Raw genomic sequence first — 24,958 nt, 5'->3', positions numbered from 1 at the left:
TTTGGAAATATATATGTGTATATGTGTACACACAGGCATATTTAGAGGAACAAAGAGCTTTGAAAAGCACAGGTATGAAGACTCTGCAGCTATATTATACTACTGTATGCATTCACATTAAAAGCCACTAGCATTCTAAAAGCTTTGGCACTCTTAATGCTGCCTAATTACTTCCTAAACACAGAGGCAATCAAGAAGGAAGAGAAGTAGTACAATACTGGAAAATATAGTATGAATAAGCAGTTTTTCCATATTAAGATAAAAAAAATGATGCCGGGCCTAATGCACAGGCAAGTTAAACAAGCCTTACTTTATATCGGTTGCAATGAGAAATCAAAGCAAAGGAGAACCACAAGTTGTATGGAAAGCACAGACTAAGCCTATTCAGTGAAGACATATCCACCAATTAAAAAAAAAAAAAAAATTATAATATATAATATCACAATATCTATCAGGTACATGAATAACAAGTATCCGTTGGATCGCAGACGGCATCTGTTTGTTGATGCAATCCCGCAATCTGACCACCTGTATTCCTTACATTATGATCTGATCGTTGGGCCCTAGGGTCCATGATTGATCAGCCCGGTATCCCCCACCTCAAGGTGTGTATGGCCAACTCAGGAGGATTTTCAACAAACACCATGTCCCTGTGTTTTTCAAATTTAGCAACACACTGAGACAAAAACTAGTACACCCAAAGGATCCAACACCAAAATAAAAACAAAGCAATGTGGTATACGGAGTCCAGTGTAGGGAGGAATGCACAGATCTGTATATTGGGGAGACAATACAACTGCTCACCAAGCGAATGGCTCAGCGTAGGAGGGAAAACTCAGCAGGGCAAGACTCAGCTGTCTTTCTACACCTAAAAGACAAGGGACACTCCTTTGAAGATAGCAAGGTCCAAATCTTGGATAAAGACCGCTGGTTTTAACGAGGCGTGAAAGAGGTGATTCATGTCAAGGTGGAGAAACCATCCCTGAACAGAGGCGGGGGCCTTCGACACCACCTCATACAATGCTGTTCTAACATCTGTACCCCGGTGGTTTCAGAACACTACATACACATCCATTCATGCAACTGTCACAAGTAACACCTGCTTCTAGGAGTTGCATGACACATTGGATAATCCTATCACAGTAACTACACCGAATCAACACCTCTGTGAATTTCCAGATGTCACCTCCTTGAAGAGTTACAATGTGCCATTGTGATTGGATTAGTGGAAGAGTTTATATGGCGAGAACTTCACACACCAGTCAGTTGAACTGAAGAAGCTGCTCGGATGAGAAGTGAAACGTCTTCATTGATTACTCAGCAAGTCCAGTTGTTTCAGATTTATCTATATTAAATACTTAACTAAAGAAGTAGCTAGAAATGCTGTACAATAGGTTTCGGGCTTCTGTACCAGCCCATGACAACTGCAGACCTTCAGCAGGGAAGACCTGTGACACCAGAGATGCCCCTATAGCTCCCCATCTTCTTTTCTGCTGATTCACTGCACATGCTCTGTGCTGCTGTCACTTACTGAGCTTAGGGTCCCACTCACAATATACAGTACACATAGAATATAAATGGCTCCTAAGGCGGATTAGTAATTAATACAGATAATTGCTACATGGCAGCATAGAAACCAGTGCAATTAGCATCAGAATTTAATAATCAGCCCTGTAGCATCAGCTTATATTGCAGACCAACCTCATTTTCTGCTGGATAATTAGTGACGAGCCCTAAGCTTAGCTTCTCAACAGCTGCTCAGAGCCCACTGAGCATGTGAGTGTCACAGACACTTTCCAAGATGGTGACCCCCTGTGACAAGTTTGAAGTCCTGGATCATTGCTGCTATTGATAAGCTGAAATGGAAGCTGGAATAAGTTTAGTATATAAAATATGGCATTTTTAGCCATATTCAGTTTTAGTGTTTAGTTTTCCCTTTAAGTCACAGAGGCAGAGAATATAGTTGGCTGCAGGGGCACCAACAATCATTGCTTTGGTCGGCCAGACAGTATCCATAGGAGAAGAAATGGGTGTGACTGCTGTGTTATAACCTATAACACAATAGCTAAAAACCACTGCACAGTAATATTGATCACTGTAAGGAGGTAAAAGCAGTGGACAAACGGGATTTAAATAAACAGATTATCTAGACATTTGTTAAATGCTAAATCTATACTCCATATGAAAGGATGGCAAATTCTCACCACTACTGAACAATATCAATATACTGTTACAAGTACTGATGATTCATTCAGCAACTCCAGAGTTTTAACACATTAAACTATGCAATGCAGCAGACTCATCTAAATGGACCAATGTTGGGTTCTGATGGATAAAAACAATCTTTTAGTATGTTATAGAGTGGCCAAATCTAAAGCAACTTTTTAGTTGGTCTTCATTATTTATTTTTTTATATAGTTTTGGAATGATTTGCCGGCTTGTTCTTCTGACTCTTTTTAGCTTTCGAATGGGGTCACTGACCCCATCTAAAAACAAATGCTCTGTAAGGCTACACATTTATTTTTATTGCTACTTTGTATTACTTGTTGCCTCTGCTAATCTTATTCCAGTCTCTTATTCAAATAAATGCATGGTTGCTAGGGTAATTAGTAGGGATGCACCAAATCCACTATTTTGGATTCGGCCGAACCCCAGAATCCTTTGTGAAAGATTCGGCCGAATACCTATCCGAATCCGAACCCTAATTTGCATATGCAAATTAGGGGTTGCAAGGGGAAAACATTTTTACTTCCTTGTTTTGTGACAAAAAGTAATGCGATTTCCCTCTCCGCCCCTAATTTGCATATGCAAATTTGGATTTGGTTCGGCCGGGCAGAAGGATTCGGCCGTATCTGATTCCTGCTGAAAAGGGCCGAATGCCGAACCGAATCCTGGATTCGGTGCTTCCCTAGTAATTAGGCCCATAGCAACCAGAGCTGCTTCAGACATGGGGGGGGGAAATACCGCCTCTCTCCATTCATTTCTATCGGATTTTTAAAAGAGTATTTATCAATAAGTGAAAGTTCATCCTATGATAAATACGCCTTTCAAAATCGCATAGAAATGAATGGAGAGTGGTGGAATTTCACTCTAGTGGACTGTGGTGATCTTTAACTTCACTCTTTGATAAATATACCCCCATGTCTGTGAAAACTCACCTAAACATTATGGCTGTAGCTGGTTAAACTGGGTAGTAACACTGCTTAAATTATTACAGACTAAGCAAAACCGCAATGAAGGAAAACTGCAGTAACAGATTACAGAGTACTTTTTCCTTAAAAGAAAAAAGTTAAAATTAAGTAAGCTTTATCAGAAAGGTCTATATAAATACACCAGTAAACCCTCAAAGTAATGCTGCTCTGATTCCTGTCCTGTATCCGTCCTGCCTCCGTCTTCCTGTTTTCAGCTTAAACCTCCAGGGCTAGGACTTGAGCACGCTCAGTTTGCTCCTCTCCCCCCACTGCTGTAATCTGAGCTCAGAGCTATGAGTGAGCAGGGAGAGACTTACAAAGAAGTGATGTCACAGCAAGCTAATATGGCAGCTGCTATCCTAAACAAACAGAGAGCTTCTAGAGTGGTTTACTCAAGTATGGTAAAGGATTCTACAAAATAAATATAGTGTTATAGCTTGCACTATGAGATATATATATATATATATATATATCCCAGCTATAATCAGGTGATCCCACTGTTGTCTAATAAAAGGGCAGCCAAGTTTGGGAGTTTTACTTTGAAAGCAGCTAGTAAGTTGCAGGTAAAACTTAGTCCCTTTGTAAAATGTATAATGAAGCAATTGAATTCTTAATGAATCAGATAAAAATTGAGCGTAGGACTGGCCAGATATGGGATGACTTTGACATAGTTGGCCAGCTTAAATATATTGCAATGGACAAACAATCCCTGTTTTGTTTAAAGGGTAAGGCATTTTTCAGTAGCAGTATGCACAAAATGTCTATGTCTTAAATATATTGATAATGGGTTGAGTGCAGAGGACTCTTGTATTTGTCTATATGTATTTTGTGGTCACAGCCTCATTGCACCCGCGCCTAATGTTTTTAAAAAGGAGTGGTGAGCACAACTTTCCCTTGTTTGTTAAATATATATATATATATATATATATATATATATATATATATATATATATATATATATATATATATATATATATACACACACATACATATATATATATATATATATATACATATACATATATATATATATATATATATATACACACATATACATATACATATACATATACATATACATATATATATATATATATATATATACACACACACACACACACACACACATACACTGCCTCGGTATCTTTCCTTCTCCTTTAATGTAATGAAGCACATGAGACTGCAATATTCCTACTTGCTTCATGGCCTTGGCTATAAGCGCATAAAATTATCCGTTGATAGTAGGAGGAGTGATGAACGTACTATTGCTGCGTCTCAGAACAAGGGATGGGGTTAAACTATTGAACAGAATACTACTACAGTCCTATGCAGGCACGCACAAGAAATAGACACACAAACGTAGCGGCCGCATCCGGTGAAATAGTTCTCGTGGAGCAGAGATATCCCACAAAAACGATCCGACTTCATTTAAACTGGCTTTACAGTAGAACTATTGGCTTCAATGAATCCCTTTTATCATGATAATATGACATGTAAAGCCTTCCCTTCAAATCCAAAAGTCATCCCACAATAGCCCATTGCCACTACAAACCTGATTGTTCCAGGCACAGTACAGATTGCAGATTAAACTCCAGTTGGGATTCAGCATGCAGTCTAGTAAACTGAAGTGTGCCATGCCTATAGCGCAGAATGCATCTCTCAGCCTGTGTCTCAGACGTATTGGGTAACACAACAGCTATGCAGTGCTCACGACCAGCATAACAGTGCCTCCCTCTCGCTCCATCCACTCAGCACATAGCTTGCAGCAGCTAGAAGGGAAGGCTTAACCAATCAGCGCTACTTTGTGACTTGAATACATCGCACTGCTCCACAACAGGAGGGAGAATCATTTTCAATCAACAATTTCACCGTTCCCAGTCACTGCTCAATCCTGAGATCTGTCAAAGGCCAGCTTTAACCATGATGGAAGGGAGTTGTCATCACTTACCTCAATTATTAATGATATATTTTAGTCCTAATGTACCTTTTACATGATTAGGTTTTCATTTTGTTATTTACTGATCAGTTACTGATCAATTTGTATGTTATTATAATCAGATCCTGGAAATCTGTGAAATGATTTCATGCATGTTTACACAAAGAATCAAGTAACACATGTATATATGACTGGAGGCAGCTGGGAAATTGACAATATGTCTAGCCCCATGTCAGATTTCAAAATTGAATATAACAAAATCTGTTTGCGCTTTTGAAAAATGGATTTCACTACAAAATCCTGCTGGAGCAGCACTATTTTTTCCCATGACAGTATCCCTTTAAAGGTGGAGGTTGCAGCCTGGTTGCAATATTACCAACTTAAACAGGCCGCTAAGGCTCAATGGTCCTTATCCCCAGTTGTTATATCTAAATCACCACTGGAAAATATGTTGGAATACCTCACTCGCTTCTGCAGAAATCATCCCCTGTCATGGCTCTACTCTGTGTTAATGAAAAATAAGAAGTGTATAGTGGGTAATTTTAGAGGAAGGTGGGAATCAGCTATGGGTGACTTGGAGGATGAGGAATGGGAGGAAGCTTTGGAGGCTTCCAGTCTGGTGTCCTTTAATGTGAGAAGTAGGTTCTCCCAAATTCTTATTCTACATCAGGCATACATTACACCTGTACGTATGTACAGGGCTCATATCAGACCAGATGACTGTTGTCCCAAAGGTCATTTGCCAGGGGCTGACTTTCTTCACCTGATGTGGAGCTGCACAGAGGTGGCTTCGTTTTGGGTGAAAGTCTGTGAGAAACTTTCCCACATAACTGCACTACATATACCTGTGAACCCAAAAGTGTGCCTGCTAGGTGTTATTACATGTCTCTCTAAGTCCCCTTATGTGTTAGTATCCCTGAGAGAATCGCTCTTCCTTGCACGCAAATGTATAGCTCTTAAGTGGTTATCGGGTGACTCCCCCACTGTACAGATGTGGAAAAACCTTTTGCAGGAACATATTGCGCTGGCACGGTTAGTCTATATCCAAAGAGGCACACCAAATAAGTTTGACTCGGTCTGGACGGGATGGGTGGAAGCTTTGCGGCTTGGGGCTGCTCCTACCTGAGAAACTGTATCTGTAAGATTTGTCTCCATGTCATTGTTATGATGTATGTGCTGTACTGTGAAATTGTGTACCTGGTCATGTGTACGGATATGCATAAGTATTGTGACTTGTTTCTCCACCAACCTTTCTTTTTTTTTTCTTTTTATTTGTATTTTGTTTTGAAAACAATAAAAACGATTATAAAAAAAAAAAAAAACACCTTTATAACAGGTATGGGTGTTTTAATGAAAAAAATGTTGGGGGTTTCATATTTAATTTGCAAAGGACTTTCATTATGCAGCTTTTTATGTGTAGGCGACAGGTCCACTTTAAGAAAAACACAAAAAAAATCTCCCCAACGTCAATAAGGATTGTCTATGGATAAATGGATACATGCTTGCTAGAATAGCTAGCATTTTACTTTCACTTATTAAAATTCTTAGGATGAAAGCATTTCACAGCATTACATGTGTGAGTAATCACACTACACTGCAACATGCATCGGAGAATGCTGCTCTGTGTAACGGTAATAATCACGTGTAAAGGAATGCAGTTTCACGTGTTACCAACGTTTCCAACATACAACAACGGTTACATAGTGATGGTGGGCGCAGCCATGTCAGAACTCATCAGCTCCGTACAGCCTACTTGCGAAGAAAACTGGATAGTACAAAACGCTATTTGTGAATACATGCAGACTTTCTTGGAATTCCGTTATTCTGCCCTCGCCCTTCTAGATTACTTTTGGTTGTATGCCAAACGACCATCAAAGTACCAAAGGGTTCTGCTAGCAAAGACCTGTAGAGACTTGTGCTGTGGCCCTTGAATGATCTCATAGCAATTAATGCTCTGTGGGTTGTTAAAAAGAAAATACACTGATCCTTCACTATTTCAAGCACAAGACAGAGCTGGCATTATAAAGAGGTTATCACTAAAAAGAGAACGATGGTTACTATAAGCAGTTGACTGTTTAAAGCAGACTAAAATGAGGTTTCATTGTTCTGTATTGGGCATGCCACACGGGCTACTAATTGACTGTCCACAGCAGGGGTCACAACCTTTTTCCCCCATGAGCAACATTCAGATTTAAAAAGAGTTGGGGAGCAACACAAGCACGGAAAATTTTCCTGGGTGGTGCCAAATAAGGGCTGTGATTGGCTATTGGTAGCCCCTATGTAGACTGACAGTATACAGGAGGCTCTATTTGGCAGTACATCTGGTTTTTAAGCAACGAAAACTTGCCTCAAAGCCTGGAATTTAAAAATAAGCACCTGCTTTGAGGAAACTAAGAGCAACATCCAAGGGGTTGGAGAGCAACATGTTGCTCACGAGCTACTGGATCACTGGTCCACAGTCTTGGTATAGTTAATGCTTAAAAAGGTTCACCTTTAAATTAACTTTAAGGCTCGTCACACACAGATTCAGGGAGATTTAGTCTCCGAAACTGCCTCTGCGTGTCTTCCCGTCCGCTATAATGAAAAGTCGCCTGCGCTAAAGCACACGTGGTGCACCGTTTTCCAAAGTCGCCGAAGTTGTCTCACTAGGAAACTTTGGGTGACTTCGGAAAAAGAAGCGCCGCATGTTCAGGGAGATTGACGTCCAGAAGAAGAGGCGATTAGTCGCCAGGCGACTAAATCTCCCCGAATCTGCCCGTGTGTCACAAGCCTTAGTACCGTATAATGTACGGAGTGATATTCTGAGACACTTTGCAATTATCTACATTTTTTATTATTTGTGGTTTTTAAGTTATTTTTTAGGGGAGATGTAATTCGCCTTTGTGCATCCATAAGTCTAGACTATTGCGGCATGGAGCACTTCTGGGTGTTTCATCTCCTGCTTTTCTATTAAAGGTTTTTTTTTACCCCTTTAGTTTAATTTAACCATCAGTTCAATTAACTGTTAGTATGATGTATAGTGATATTCTGAGACAATTTGCAATTGGTTTTCATTTTTTTATTTGTGTTTTTTGAGCTATATAACTTTCTATTTAGCAGCTCTCCAGTTTGCAATTTCTGCAGTCTAGTTGCTAGGGTCCAATATGGAATATGAATAGGAGAGGACCTAAATAGAAAAAAAGAGTGGTAAAAAGGAGCAAACACAATAAATGTGTAGCCTTACAGGGCAATTTTTTTAGATGGGGTCAGTGACCACCTTTTGAACGCTGAAGAGAGTCACAAGAAGAAAGCAAATAATTCAAACTCTATAAAAAATAAATAATGAAGACCGATTGAAAAGTTGCTTCGAAATGGCCATTATTTGACATAAAAGGGGAACCACCCCTTTAAAGGACAAGGTAAGTTAAACAAAAGAAGTAGCAATAAATGTTGTACATTATGTTTTGGGCATCTGTACCAGCCCAAGGCAACCACATCCCTTTAGCAGTAAAGATTTGTGCCTCCAAATATGCCCCAGTAGCTCCCCATCTACTTTTCTGTTGAATCACTGCACATGCTCTGTGCTGCCATCACTTACTGAGCTTAGGGACAGACAGTGTTGGCCTGGCGGGACACCGGGAAAATACCCGGTGGGCACCGACCCTCATGGGCCCCCACCGGGCCAAAACCCCTCTCTAAATTTTTATATTTGGAAAAAAAAAATTCCGGGAGCTGTGCAGCGCCGCCTGCGCACCAAGCAACGCTGTTGCGCATGCACACCAAGCCGGCGCGTCACAGTGGGGGACGGGTGGCCGAATGGGGCCCTCTGCAGCAGTCCCGGTGGGCCCCAGTCCCCCTAGTCCGACCCTGGGGACAGACTCAAAATATACAGTACACATAGAATATAAATGTCACAGTATAAGGCTGATTAGTAATTAATACAGATAATTACTACATGGCAATTCAGAAACCAGTGCAACTAGCATCAGAATTTAATAATCAGTCCTGTAGCATCAGCTTATATTACAGGCCAACCTCATTTTCTGTTTTTAATTAGTGACAACCCCTAAGTTTAGCTTCTCAACAGCTGCTCAGAGCCCACTGAGCATGTGACTGTCACAGACACTTTCCAAGATGGTGACCCCCTGTGACAAGTTTGAAGTCCTGGATCATTGCTGCTATTGACAAGCTGAAACTTTAGCCTCGTGCAATAAGTTCGGTATATAAAACATTGCATTTTTAGCCCTATTCATTTTTAGGGTTTAGTTCTCCTTTAAAGCACTCCCCAGTCCAGCCAGTCAGTTTGAAAATCACTGCTCTACAATATGGGTTGCTAAACGGTGGGACTGATCCTTAGAGGGACCCAAAAGAGACACCAGATAGTCATGAGAACTGCGCTGAATATGTTCAACTGTCACCGTTACTGATAAAGGCAGCCCAGTCTGAAGCCCAGCAGAGAAGGATTTACAATACACATATTTCACACATTAAATATTCTTACAGTAGCAAATTTTCATAAGCTAATAAAAATTCTCAAAATGTATTTTTAGAATACATGTATATGCTGATTACCTTTCCAACCCGTTAGTGGTCACTGAACTCAAATCCCCAAAAAGTGTGCCACAAACTATATGCCAGGATAGATTTTTTTTTTTGCCAGAGCATTTGTGACTAGGCAACATTCCATTCTCTCGCCTCTCAATTCATTTTAACCATTGTATTTGTATAAAGCAAAATAAGAAAAACACAGCAGGCTCTAGATAAAAGGAAAAAGAGCAGATGGCGAGAAAGCTAAAACACTGAACAGATATCTATTTTAAGGCAGATTTCATCAGTTTATGCCAAGAACAAGCATTTGTTAATTGCTGTCGCATATTGCAAACGATCTAGAGGGAAAATAGGCTTCAAACCTTATGGACACAGGACAACAAGCCAAATGGACCCTGGATATTTCAGTTATCAGCAGGAAAGGTCTTTAAATTCAGGGTGTATTTGTTTACTATGGAACAGAACAGAACCAATGAAAAAAAATCAAGCCACATTAAAATACCGTATTTTCCTCTTTGTATTTTTGTAATAGTAGTAGAGGGGTGATTATGGCATCACTTTTCCTAGGTTCTTCAAAGAGGTTAGACTTTGCTAGAGGGTTCTGCCATTTCCCCATATTCTGCCAGGGTGTTAAAGGAGAACTAACCCCTATATATGAACATGCCTAAATATGCCATATTTTATATACTGAACTTATTGCACCAGCCTAAAGTTTCAGCTCGTCAATAGCAGCAATGATCCAGGACTTCAAACTTGTCACAGGGGGTCACCATCTTGGAAAGTGTCTGTGACACTCACATGCTCAGTGGGCTCTGAGCAGCTGTTGAGAAGCTAAGCTTAGGGCTCGTCACTAATTATCCAGCAGAAAATGAGGTTGGTCTGTAATATAAGCTGATGCTACAGGGCTTATTATTAAATTCTGATGCTAGTTGCACTTGTGTCTGTGCAGCCATGTAGTAATGATCTGTATTAATTACTAATCAGCCTTATATTGTGACATTTCTATTCTATGTGTACTGTATATTGTGAGTGGGTCCCTAAGCTCAGTAAGTGACAGCAGCACAGAGCATGTGCAGTGAATCAGCAGAAAAAAAGATGGGGAGCTACTGGGGCATCTTTGGAGACACAGATCTTTACTGCTAAAAGGCTGTGGTTGCCTTGGGCTGCTACAATAGCCCAAAACATAATGTACAACATTTCTAGCCTACTTCTTTAGTTAAGCTTTAGTTCTCCTTTAATTCTGCAGCATTACATCAGCTAATATCATCCTCTCTCTCCCTGGCTCGTCTATTCTGCTATTCACACCTTTATTCCTACCTTTAATACCACCTACACTAACAGGATACCTGCTCCCATATCCAGAATACTCACATCTCTATAGGAATTACAGCTTTCACTCTGGAGTTATAGTATCTATCTACATCACTAGGAAGGTGATAATTACAGTATGTGCCCATTTAGGATTTGGAACTATGTTGGCGCACAGGTTTAGCAACCTCCTATGAGAGAAAGGGCCTTGGGATGTTCATAGTCTTTAAAATATGCATTTCCAAAGACAGATCATTGCTCCAAGTCTATGGTTCAACATAATACGAATCTAATAACTTACCAAACCAAGAAAACCCCATTCTGAGCACTCTGTGGTTTTCTACATCCCAGATGTTTCCTTGCATGTCAAACCACAGGCTGGGTATTCTGGTTAAACTTGTTAAACTCAAGCAGAAGCATTCATCTGCTAGAAACAGAACTTTTTATTCTACACCCACACCCATAAAACACAGATACTACAATATACGCAGTCCATCAAGAAGACACTGAAATTCTATGTATTTTATCTCTGACCAAGAGAATAATAAGAGCAAAGACTACAATTGTCTCTGTATACATGTGTGAAGGTTCTCATTCATCCAGATCATGGTATATCTATAGAAATAAGTCAAATTAACAGTTTATTTTTCAAAGCAAGTCCAGTTGATTTGACTTATCTCTACAGATATATCTTTGTATACATTCCAGAGTTCCCTGCTGCACATTACAGCTCTTAGCACCCCAAAACGTGCAACATAAACCTCACACTGGGTCTCCAAAGAGTGTACCATTAAATTATCAATACAGTAGAACCCCCATTTTAGGTTTTTCAGGGGACCAGGAAAAAAAATGTAAAATCCTGGATCAGGTAAATGTTTAAAAGTAACTTTTTTTCAAGTACTGGTAGGATATAAGGACAGGAGTCCATTTTACTTGGAGATATAATAGTTACTGAGTTAATAACAAGGGTTAAGCATTGCAGTGTTAATGTTACACTATGGGGGGCATGTGCAAGGCTTCTCTAATAGTCACATACAAAACCTAAAGCAATAAGTGACTGGTGCAGGACTGTATAAGAAGCAGACTAATTGTAATTGACTATTTACAGGCAGAACCATGGCAAAATATACATCTGGTCTACATCTATCAGGGAAATGCACCCATTCAAATGCATTATAAATTGGTGGAACCAAAAAATAAAAACTGTAAAATGCAGGAAAACTTAAAATCGAGGTTGTTTGGGCCAAACAAAAATTCTATTGGTCCGCGTGGCCATAGACATCATTGGTTTCAATACACACGTGTAGAGCTGAATGGTCAGATATACAGGGAGATACAAAAGAATTCTACCGGTATCTGACGATTCAGCACCAACAATGGTCGAGGTTAGGCTGGCCCGAGCAACGAGCCGACCGATATTCAAGTTTTCTGCTGATATCAGTCGGCTCGTCTCCCAACATACACGCACCGAATATCATATGAAAATTAGTTTTGTACGATATTATTGGTGTGTCTATGGCCACCTTAACCTGTATTAACTAACCAATTCACTTACAGCATGTCTATGTGAAAAGAAAATTTGCTCTGGCAAACTTTCCATTCTAGTGTCCGTGAGATGAGGAAGGATAAGCACAGGTTTGGTTATAAATGCTTACATTGCGGATACAAGTTATTAGGAGAATCCAAAACAGTAAAGGGAATTCATAAATGCAATCATTTATCAACATTATATTTCAACTGTGGTTAGAGTTGAGTCTCTTCAGATGGTTTGACCCATAAACTAGGCATATACGAATATCCACTTGTTGTACTGGTAGCCTAATTACTGGAGTGGACCTTTCAATTGACCAATACAGCGACACACAATGGGAAAAACATGGCTGATTCAAGCAGACCAAAGCAATCGTTTTTCTACCAGTGAATTTCAGGAATGCAATCGCTTTGGTTCCTTATAAAGGCCGATTCAATTCTTGTATTGGCAAATATTTAAAACGTAACACACAAACAAGATGTACATTCAACAAGTGCCTAACCAAATCATAAAACACTGGTCTGTACACCAACACAAGTTCACTCGTTCAGAGGGAATACCTTTTTTTTTTTTTTTGCAAGTTAAATAGACAAAAAAATGTCGCTAAAAATACAGAGTTCATAGAGGGATCAATTTCTTAATGTGTTTTCTTTGAAGCCTCAATCAGCCAACAAAGCCATTATGAAACACTTGACTTCCAGTCTTGCCAGCATATGCGTAAAAGAAACAATTAACCACAAAACAAAGCATTAACAATCGCTGGTGCGGATACATATTATCCAAGAATAACTAAACAGTTATGAATAATTTCACTAGCTACAAAGTGGAAAAATCTATGGTCTGTTTCCTTCCATTTCACATGAGTGAAACATTACTTTACTCCGCATGCCGATAATATCCTGTGAACAAGACAAGAACTCAAAACAAATTGACATCTCATTCAAGCAGCATCACAAGGCTTTCAATAAACTCCATATTTGTGCCATTTCTGCAATATAATTCTCAAGAACTGGTACATTAATAAGTACCTAAACACAACCTACAGCCAACTGTGGGCCCTACACTAATATTTGTGTATATTTGAGACAATCATTTTATTAACGTAGGTTACATTGAAAATTCAAATTCTGAGTTTATTTTAGTGTAATTCGACTAGGGAATACTCCAAATTCTATTCGAATTTAAAAAAAAAAATGTAATTTTTGAAAATGATCATGTATTCTCTCTTTAAGAATTCAAATTCGACTATTCACCATCTTAAACCTGCCAAATTGGTGTTTTAGCCTATGGGGGACCACCTACAATCAATATGGAGTCATTTGGTGGACTCAAATGACTCCATATTCTCGATTCAAAGTATTGCTGGGGTGAAAACTTTGAATCGAATTTGAATCGAATTTGATTCAAATTTGAAGCTTGATCCTATTCACCAGTTTTTAAAAAATAAGAGTTTTTAGATAGATTTCGATTGGTCTGGGTTTTTTTTCGAATTTTGAGTTTATTGGAGTTCATGGAAGTTTTTAGAAACTCCCATAAACTCGAAATCCGACCCTTGATAAATCTGTCCCTAAGTGTGCCCAAAACACTGGCATCAAACCAAGGTGGAATTGGTTCCGCTGAGTGAAACAGGACAAAACAGAGCAGCTAGAACCCAAAAGATGGTGTATTCCATTCACAATGAAGCAAACAAATTAGATACAGCAGCAATAAATGATATATGTACAGTTGTCATTTTAGTGGGAAAACACACACACATATATATATTTCCCATATAGAACAGCACTCTTTTATTCATAAAAAGATAAGTCGCAAGCTGTTTTATGAATAAAAACCTTTTTTATCATTTTAAGTCCTGAGAGTGCTGTCCTATATGGGATAAGATAATGAGTTGAACGTGCACCCAGGCATATGAACACTTTATTGTCGAGAGTGCCGGCTTCCTGTGGGCGGGCGCTCTCTCTCTATCTCTCTCTCTCTCTCTCTCTCTCTCTCTAAACCCATATTGTAAAATAAACATTAACAATGGTAAATTAATTTCTAACAGTCTCAAGAAGCAGCTTCCTTCCTGTACAGTTTCCTTATACATTAGAGGGAAAGGAAGCAGGTGAGGATGTGCTATACAATGCAAGGAAACTTGTACTTTGGAGAGGGCAATGTAGACCCCCCACCCATCAATGCATTTTATCCAAGAAGGCAAACTATCTTGGAAATGAAATATAAAGACTGTCATCAGATGCCATCAGCTCAGGGATGCAGATTGACTCTGCATTTGCATGTCCTCAACGGTACATATTCATTAACTAAAGCTGGCCATAGATGTTGAGATTTTTTAAAAGATCCGATCATCATCGTGAGACCACGATTATCTCGAAATGATCGTACGAATTGTCCATCAACTAAAAAGACCAATTTGCCAGGAAAACAGATAGATTGCACTGGGACCTACAAAGATTTTTAACCTGGCCGATCAATTTCCTGACAGATGCAGGCTGAAAAATCTTAAGATGTACGATCGTTCGAATCCCACTAACCGCACGATAATTTCGAAGGATTGGTCGGACTTCGATAAAATCGGTCGTTCGGCAAGAGAAATCTTTGTGTCTATGGGTAGCTTATTGCAAGACAAACAGAATAAATTACTGTCACAACCTTCAGGAATAAAATAAATGTCCCAGCACTGATAGGATACAGTAAAGGAGACAACAAAGGTTTGTACTTCGGCCTCTGCAGGGAAGCCTGTGTAACTGCCATGTCTATAAAACAGTAGTATCCCTTTTATAGATGCAAAATTGTAAAAAGGTGTAAACTGTAAAACTCTACACACTCGGATTTGCTGTTAAAAGAAGCATTGAGTCTACAACAGATCAAATCAAAACCAGCAGAAAAGTAATGGGAGGCAGAGCATGGGGGGGGGGGAGTGTAAATGGAATTATAGAATTCTAGGACACTTATAACATAACACAGAACAGCAGTCTGGAATTAGAGCTTTGGCACATTCCATGTTTTCAGGGTATGTTCGAGTCCTGCCATTTTTTGGAACCCATACCTGACCCGTACCCGCAACCTGCAATCCGCAACCCGGACCCGCATTCTTACCCGCTTGGACCCACTACCCGACCCGCAAGTACCTTATCCACAACCCAGACCCGCTGACCATCAAGAATCAGGAAGTGCTGTCATTGTAAACCGGAAGTGATATCATCGGAAGTATGCATGATCAGAAAAAAAGGTGTAAAACAGGAAGTGCTGTCATTGTAAACCAGAAGTGACATCATCGGAAGTAGGCGTGATCAGAAAAAAGGAGTAAAAAAAAAAAATCACTATTGAGAAGACCCGCAAACCTGCAGAACCACCGACACGCGTCTATGCCCACACCCGGAACTTCTTCATTTTTGCAGGTAACCCGCGGGTCCCTGACCCGCTGCAGGACTTTTCAATTGGTCTTCATTATTTATTTTTTATAGTTTTTGAATTATTTGCCTTCTCCCGACTCTTTCCAGTTTTCAAATGGGGGCCAATGACCCCATCTAAAAAAAATGACGGTTCTGCAAGGCTACAAGTTTATCGCTACTTTTTATTACTCTTCTTTTTCTTCAGGCATCTCCTATTCTAGTCTGGTATTTAAATCAGTGCATGGTTGCTAGGGTAATTTGGACAGTGACCCCCAATTTAAAAGCTGGGAAGAGTCTGTAGAAAAAGCAAAAAAAAATAAATAAAAAAAAAAAGACTATAAAAAGAAAAAATGAAGACCAATTGAAAATGTGCTTTGAATTGGTCAGTATATAACATACTAAAAAGTTAACTTGAAGGTGAACCACCTCTTTAAACAGGCTAAGGTCCGCACCTGCCCATTGGTCTACCCAATGAACAACCTTGCCTAACAAATGGCACAGCTGTAAAATACTGCTGCTACAGGGATACTGCACATTTCCATTGAATAATTTAATCCATTATGTCTTTACATTTATCCCTTGTTCCGGTTTGCCAATAATGAACCTTTGCATAATTTAGTCTAACAATCCCATTTATTTCCTACATTCTACATACTTTTCCATTTTGGCAGTTTACAGTAGCTGACCATCCTATAGGAATAAGAACATTGCACCCAGAAAAAACATTCAAATATAACTAATAGAGACTTGTTTCAATAACCTCCGCCCCCAAATTAACCTAACCCTGGCACGTATTTCCTATAATTGTTGTACTGGCTGAAGAATGTCAGAGAAGTGCCCACAAATAGACACAAGGACATATGGGATTCGTATCTACAGCAACTGAATTAAATAATGGTTTCATTACCAGGGGTTCAATCCAATTCCAAATCAATGTTCCTTTGCTCTTTAATGCCAATAAAAAGCAACTGCAATGAAGACACATAGGTACAGTCACATGTGACATTCAGATCCAAATGGCACCATAAATATCTGGCTTATGCCACACAATATCTCAGCAACAGCAACTGGTGGGCCAAAATCTGTACAGTTCCTCGCATTGCCTCATTGTGTACACTTTCATACATAAACATACCCTGGTGCAAAGAGAACTTATTAATACAAGCAGAAAATGTGGTTTCTCAAACAGGGCCTTGCAAAAAAAAAAAAAAAGTCAATCTGAATATTGCATGAAACAATTATGTGTATTTATAAATGCATATCCCTATAAATAAACATATTTGTTTCACACTATATGGAGTGTGAAATATATGACACATTTGACACTGCAACCACAGTTGGAATAAAAGCAATAAGTGTGTGTGTTGCATTGCAATATACTGGATGAATAAACAATTCCTGTTTCGTTTAAAGGGTAAAGCATTTTTAGTAGCTCAAGGCACAAACTCCCATATGTAATAGAAGGCACTAAGGTTGCCCAGGAGCAGTAACCCATAGCAACCAATAATCCATAGCAACCAGTGCTTGATTTTAAACCGGTGACCGGTAAATGCTGCCCGCTGATTGGTTGCTATGGGTTACTGCTCCTGGGCAAACTTAGTGCTTTTATTATATTACCACAAAAATGTCTCAATGTCTAAGGGTACAACTACACGAGCGTCTTCAACCTGATTCCGACGCAGTGCGCCAAAACGCAGGCGTCAAGTCGGATGTGACGGAAATAAGAAATACAAATGTCGGACGGTGTTGCAGCGTTCATCAGATGCAATATGAATGTCCAATGTAGACGCTGCACCACCATCCAACATTGCTATAGCTTACCTTATTTTCGCATACGACTTGACGCCTGTGTTTTTGCACACTGCATCGGATCTGCTAGAATCTCGTTGAAGACACTCGTGTAGTTGTACCCTTAAATATATTGATTATGGGTTGGATGCAGAGGAATATATATATATATATATATATATATATATATATATATATATATATATATATATATATATATATATATATATATATATATATATATATATATATATATATATATATATATAAAAATACTCCACTTTAAAAAGGTAGCCCTATGAACATTTCTCAACTACAACATTACAGACCAAAATTATTTTAAGGAACTACCTAGATGCTGTGGTTAATTCAATCATTAATCAATGGTTCTTTATAAATAATTAACTTGAGCAGCAGTTAAAGCCGCACCATAAACATCCGCTTACAGCCCAACAGCTATCAAGAACTGGCATATTATTCTTCTTTATATGGCACAGCCATATTCATAGATTAAACATCATATCTCATCGGTTTCAGCCCCAGAGGAGCTTACAGTCTAAGTTTCCTGTAGCATTCACACCCACTGGGATCAGTTTTATCAGGAACCACTTAACGCGCCTTGTGTTTTTGAGTGTGTAAGGCTAAGGCCACACTAGGCGATAGCGCGGCGATTTGACTCGCCGCGACTTTTCGCCGCGACTTTTAAGCCGCAATCGCTGTGGAAACTTTTGCGCTGGCGTCTATGGGGAATCGCGAGCGTAAAAACACACGCGGCAATCTTTTTTCTATTGTCGCTCGAAATCGCCTCGCTAGGCGATTTCGAGCGACAATAGAAAAAGATCGCCGCGTGTGTTTTTACGCTGGCGATTTGTCGCGATTCCCCATAGACGCCAGCGCCAAAGTTTCCCCAGCGATTGCGGATTAAAAGTCGCGGCGAAAAGTCGCCGCGAGTCAAATCGCGGCGCTATCGCCTAGTGTGCCCTTAGCCTTAGAAGCACACCGACACATACAGCAACTGCCAGCAGACCTGGACCTAGGACCTCTGCACTGCAAAGCACTAATACTAACCATCCCACTACTGTGCTGCCCATATTCCTCCAACCCGCCCAACTGAAGATGCATAGGCAGCTCATTTTAATAGAAGAACTCCAATGGCACCCAACGATAACACGAGACAGAGCTTACTATGTAGCCCCACAAACACGTATTTGAGAGAATAGAGACTTATGGCACACCCACAAAGTGTAGAGAGAACAGATAAATAAAACCTCAGGTATGTGCACAGTTAATTCAAAACACAGGAACACAAGCAGCATATTTATTAAAGCGATGTTCATTTTACTCCACCAAATAACCATTTACACAAAAAGAGCTGCTGACTCGTGCTGCTGAACTTTAAAGGGGTGGTTCACCTTTAAAGTAACTTTTAGTATAGAATGGCTAATTTTAAGCAACTTTTCAATTGGTTTTCATTATTTCTTTTTTGCAGTTTTATAGTTAAATTTGCCTTTTTCTTTTGACTCTTTGCAGCCTTCAAATGGGTGACGCTGACCCCTTCTAAAAATCAAATGCTCTGTAAGGGTAGGGACACACTGGGCGATTTGGGGAGATTTAGTCGCCCGGTGACTAATCGCCGCGACTTTCCACGACCAATCTTCCCCGAATGCCTCCCCTCGCTCTGCGCCTGGCTAAAATGAAAAATCGCCTGCGCTAATCACACGCGGCGATTCGTTTTCCGAAGTCGCCCGAAGTTTCCTCGTGAGGGCAACTTCGGGCGGTTTCGGAAAACGAATCGCCGTGTGTGATTAGCGCCGGCGACTTTTCATTTTATCCAGGCGCAGAGTGAGGGGAGGCATTCGGGGAGAAAAGTCGCTGCGATTAGTCGCCAGGCGACTAAATCTCCCCAAATCGCCCAGTGTGTCCCTACCCTTAGGCTACAAATGTATAGTTATTGCTACTTTTTTTATTAATTATCCTTTTAATCAAGTCTCGTCTATTCCAGTCTCTTATTCAAATCAATGCATGGTTGCTAGGGTAATTTGGACCCTAGTTACCAGATTGCTTAAAATGCAAATTGAAGAGCTGATGAATAAGGCTAAGGCCACACTAGGCGATAGCGCCGCGATTTGACTCGCGGCGACTTTTCGCCGCGACTTTTAAGCCGCAATCGCTGGGGAAACTTTTGCGCTGGCGTCTATGGGGAATCGCCAGCGTAAAAACACACGCGGCGATCTTTTTTCTATTGTCGCTCGAAATCGCCTAGCGAGGCAATTTCGAGCGACAGTAGAGAAAAGATCGCCGCGTGTGTTTTTACGCTGGCGATTTTTCGCGATTCCCCATAGACGCCAGCGCAAAAGTTTCCCCAGCGATTGCGGCTTAAAAGTCGCGGCGAAAAGTCGCCGCGAGTCAAATCGCGGCGCTATCGCCTACTGTGGCCTTAGCCTAAAAAGCTAAATAACTGAAAACCTTAATTGCAAATTATCACTCTAAATCATATTAAAATATCGTTTTCACAATAGCTCGCCATTAAACTTTCAATAGATAAAGTTGAATCAAGCACAGAAAAAAAAGCACGGCATCAGCTGCAGGTTCCACAAACACCTAAATGTGAATGATGAGTAAAGGTGGCCATAGACGTAACAATTACGATCTTTCTTGGAAAAGATATTTCCAAGAAAGATCGTTCGTTTCAATACACACGTGTAGAGCTGAATCGGCAGATATACAGGTAGATATACGGGAAGAAACAATAGAATTCTACCTGTATCTGACGATTCAGCACTAACAATTGATGTTTGGGCCCCTTCAAAGGCACCCGATCAAAATTTTCCGTCCAGCCCAATCGACGGGCCGACCGATATCCAAGTCTTCTGCCGATATCGGTCGGCTCTTTTTCCACCATACATGCAACGAATATCGGACGAAAATTTGTTTCGTACGATATTACCTGTGCGTCTATGGCCACCTTAAAGGAAACAATACAACTGCTCTTCAGACTGCAACATAGTTGTGCAAATGTAACAAGTACATGAGCTTCACAAAGCACTGCCCTACTCCCAGTCTCAGTGACTGGCCACGGAATGACCATCTAATGACAGACGTCGGCAGCACAGAGGATCATTGGATACACAATATTTACCAAATTAAGATCTCCAAACTAATGGATCTCTCCCCGATACGCTCACATCGAAGTGGGGCGATATCGGGTTGAGAATGGAGGCCAAACGGGCGGTCGGATTTACCTTTAAAGAGGAAGCTGAAACCTCTCCATTTCATTTATAGGAGGACAGGCATCTTGGCTAGCATTTATTATTTGCACCCAGAAAAATGACACTGCTAGTCTGGCACTGAGTAAGAAGCCACTCATTATCTCCCTCGGCAGCCTCCCTCCTGCTGTTTGTTTGCTATCTATGTATTGCATCAGTTCTACACCCTGCTGTGTGCGAGAGGTGCTCTCCATGCTCCTTGGTGCAACGCCTACAACAGTATAACATTCTGAATCAGAGAAGTTCAACCTACCGACAAAACGCTAAAGACCCACCCCTGACTTCTAGGTGTATGGGTGTTGTAGTTTAACAACGCCATAAGCATTTAGTCAAAATAACACTGCTCATTTAAAGAAATACTGACAACAGAAATGTAACCATTTTAACATCTATCCTATTATTGTCTATTCTAATTTTAACCCAATGCATTTAGATTACCTATATGATCCCCCATGTGAATATATGAGGGGGCTGCCATATTTGTGCAGCAGTAGGCCGTTAACATTAGAAACTCTGACAGGTTAAAAAGGGAAAGTCAGGTTGGCAAAGCAGTCAAGTTTAGGAACTTCAAGTAACAATTACAAAAGCAGAACTATCAGTGAAAAACAATCAACGTGACCTATAGGTATATTTTTTAGGAACAGTATCACTTTAAGTCAATGCAATACTCAAAGGCACATTTATTAAAGGTCAAATTTCGAATTCATGCCTAGGGCCCACGATCGGATCAGCCCGATATTGCCCACCTCAAGGTGGGCATATCGGAGGGAGATCCGCTCGTTTGGCGACATCGCCAAACGAGCGGATCTATCCGTGTATGGCCACCTTTATACGTGAATTCAGCAGGTTTTAGGTGGTGAATAGATCATTCGAGCTCTTAAAGGGCCTCAAATCGAATCTTAAAGGGGCTCTTCAACTCGAATCGAGCTTGGATAACGGACAATTGAAATTTGAGAGTTTTGGCCATAAAAAAAAAATTCAAAATTAGAATTTTCAATTCAAACCTTAATAAAGCAGGCCCTCAGTGTTGGAGGTAGACAACCTACAGGGGAACATATATTGGAAGGGGGGTATGGGACTTTAAGGGCAGAGACACACGCTCAGATGCAGGGAGATTAGTCGCCCATCGATAAATCTCCTTCTTCGGGCGACTAATCTCACCAAACTGCCTCCCGCTGGCTAGAATCGAAATCGTCGGCGGGAGAGCAATCGATGCGCTTCGTTTTCCGAAGTTGCCTCACGGGGAAACTTCGGGCGAGATTTGCTGCCCAGAAGAAGAGGCTTAATCTCCCTGAATCTGAGCGTGTGTCTCTGCCCTAAAGTAGATTACATGGTGTTTATAACATTTGAGACATGTGTGGAATTTCTGATTCAAATTTTCTAACACACTTTCCTCTCACCCTCTGTGACTTCATCTCCCCCTCCCACCCCGGAGCCCTCAGTCGCTCCCCATGTGAATCATTTGTTTGGAGAGAGCACACTGACCCAATGCCTTGCCCCGTCTCCATAAGAATAATGCCTCAATTCAAGGAGGAGGAGCCAATCAGAACTTTCCAATTGGCGGGGGGGGGGTGAGTTCAAAGTCTTGTAGCTGAGCAAACTGAGTACACACATAGGGTGGCCACCTTTTTTGGAAAAAAATACCGGCCTTACTATATATTTAGATTTTTTTCCCCTATTAAAAACATTGGGGTCAAGCATCATTTTTACCGCCCAGGCCATGCGAGTCCTGGATAGGCAGAAGTGAGCCAGGAGAGGGCCCCACCTGATATGGGAAATAACATAAATCAGACATTTCTAACCTGCAACCCACCAGCTCATTAAACTTCAGGTATGGCTGCCCATGGAACACTGCGAGTTGCAGCTGGGGGTCTGTATGCTGTAGCCATAAGGGCAGAGACACACGCAGCTATTTCGGGAGATTAGTCGCCCATCGACAAATTGCTTCTTCTTTGGCCGACGAATCTCTCCGAACTGCCTCTAGAATGTAAATCACCGGCGGGATGGCACTCGGATCATTTTGGCGTTCCGAAGTCGCCCCAAGTTTCCTTGTGAGGGCAGAGACACACAATGCGATTCGGGGGGGGGGATAAGTCGCCCGGCGACAAATCTCTTCTTTGGGGCGACTAATCTCTCCAAACTGCCTCCCCGTTGGCTAGAATGTAACTCATCGGCGGAATGGCACTCGGAGCACTTCGTTTCCATAAAGTCTTCCGAAGTTTCTTTGTGAGGCAACTTCAGTCGACTTCGGACAACGAAGCGTCCAGAGTGCCATCCCTCCGGCGATTTACATTCTAGCCGGCAGGAAGGCATTTAGGGGAGGTTAGTCGCCAGAAGAAGAGGTGATTTGTCGCCGGGCGGCTAATCCCCCCCCCAAATCGCAGTGTGTCTCTGCCCTGAGGCAACTTCGGGCAACTCCGGAAAGCCAAAATGCTCCGGCGTTTTATATTGTAGCCGGCTGGAAGGCATTTAGGGGAGATAAGTCGCCCGAAGAAGTCGTTGGCAATTAATCTCCCCCAAGAATCGCAGCGTCTCTGCCCTGAGGCAACTTTGGGCAGCAATTTTTTGCTGGGCGACTAATCTCCAGAAATAGCAGCGTGTGCCTCTGCCGTAAAGCATAGAACATGTTATGTATTATGTCCCCTGTGATGCAAATGTCCTCACTGTGCTGCTCCAGCAGCATCCCTGCCCCCAGCATTGTACCACAACAACACGCTGTCTATAGGGCACGGTCAAGTGCTGAGATGTAGTTCGACAAGAGCTGGAGAGAGCCAGCCTGGGACCTGCCAGGTGTTTGACTCCAGCTCCCACCAACAGGTTTCAGCCCTCAGGGGATGCTGGGAGATGTAGTACAGCAACAACTGGAAGGGGTTAAAGGTTACCCAGTCGGGTTTATCAAAGTGTAAGTGCCGGGCACCTTCCCCTCCCCCCAGAGAAATGTCTCACCTCACTGGCCGGGCTGGAGGGCTCCTGTTGCTGCTCAGGTACAATTGCCCGGCGGGTCGCCATGGTTCCCTGCGCGGATTACAAAGGAGGAGCGAAGCCGACGCCTGGAGAGTCCACATTGGGGAGGGAAAAGAGGGTCTCGGGGGGAGGATTTAGCGGGAGCATCGGAAGGCACCGGACACGTGTGTGTGACAGCTGCGAGGAGATAGGGAGACACGGCGGTTCCAGACGCTCTCAGACGAAACAGAAGGATAGTCCGTGAGGAAGAGCGCGGGGAGCAGACATCTTGTCCCTCATTCCCTCAGTGTGTGTGTGTTTAGGGCTCTGCCCTCGGCGGACTCGAGTAGGCGTGCCACTGGCGGCCAATCAGGATTAGGGATTGGCCACTACGTCCCGCCTCCTTGTGTAACCCTCAGCGTGCCGGGAAGCGGCAGCGCGGGGTCATTTAGAAAGACCCTATAAGAAGCGAGCAGCGAGTGACGTACATAACTCCGCCTCCTCTAATGTGTTACTGGGAGACTGAGGGATTCTCTTAGTGATGTCTGCGCCCACATTCGAGTTGGGTGTTCCACAGCTGTTTTACCGCCTCGCTCTGTCGCTGCCAACCTGCTCGCTCCTCCTACTACTACTGCTGCTGCTCCCACTACTGCTGCTGCTGGCAGGCTGAGGTGTCTCTTCTTTGGGGCGCGACATGATCGAGGCCAATGGGAAATGCCTTTTAGGGAAAGAAACTCACTCGGCTGGAACTAGGGACAATGGGCTCTGATGTTTGTGGGTCCCAGAAAGTATTAGGGCTCCCCCTTGGGCCTCTGATATAATGACAGACTGCCTAAAGCATTCAGATATTGTCCTTGTTAAAGGAGAAGGAAACCCCCTAGGTGCAAAAATCCCCCCCCCTCCTCTGTGTTGCTCCCCCCCTGGCCTACCTGTCCCCACCCGCAAATGCCCCTAACTTGTTACTCACCCCTCTGCACAGGTCCTGTTCACAAAGTTCACAGGCGCCATCTTCTCTCACGCGCGTCTTCTTCCTGCTTTGACCAGTGTTTTTTGGTAGGAGCATTTACCGGTACGGA

General features: G+C 41.7%; 1 protein-coding gene across 3 annotated transcripts in view; it reads right to left on the bottom strand.

Annotated features, from left to right (window-relative positions):
* The window catches only part of arhgap21.S (Rho GTPase activating protein 21 S homeolog), a 112,503-nt gene extending 88,237 nt beyond the window's left edge, over positions 1 to 24,266 (bottom strand). The window contains exon 1 of one of the 3 annotated variants that reach the window (XM_018268712.2): positions 23,886 to 24,266. In XM_018268712.2, the coding sequence (XP_018124201.1) occupies positions 23,886 to 23,948 (63 nt within the window). In that variant the 5' untranslated portion in view covers positions 23,949 to 24,266. 3 annotated transcript variants of the gene reach the window in all.
* Positions 24,267 to 24,958: the final 692 nt, after the last annotated feature.

Source organism: Xenopus laevis, chromosome 6S (assembly GCF_017654675.1).
Source record: "Xenopus laevis strain J_2021 chromosome 6S, Xenopus_laevis_v10.1, whole genome shotgun sequence".
Classification (NCBI taxonomy): Eukaryota; Metazoa; Chordata; class Amphibia; order Anura; family Pipidae; genus Xenopus; species Xenopus laevis.
This window is presented reverse-complemented; position numbering and strand designations above follow the sequence as displayed.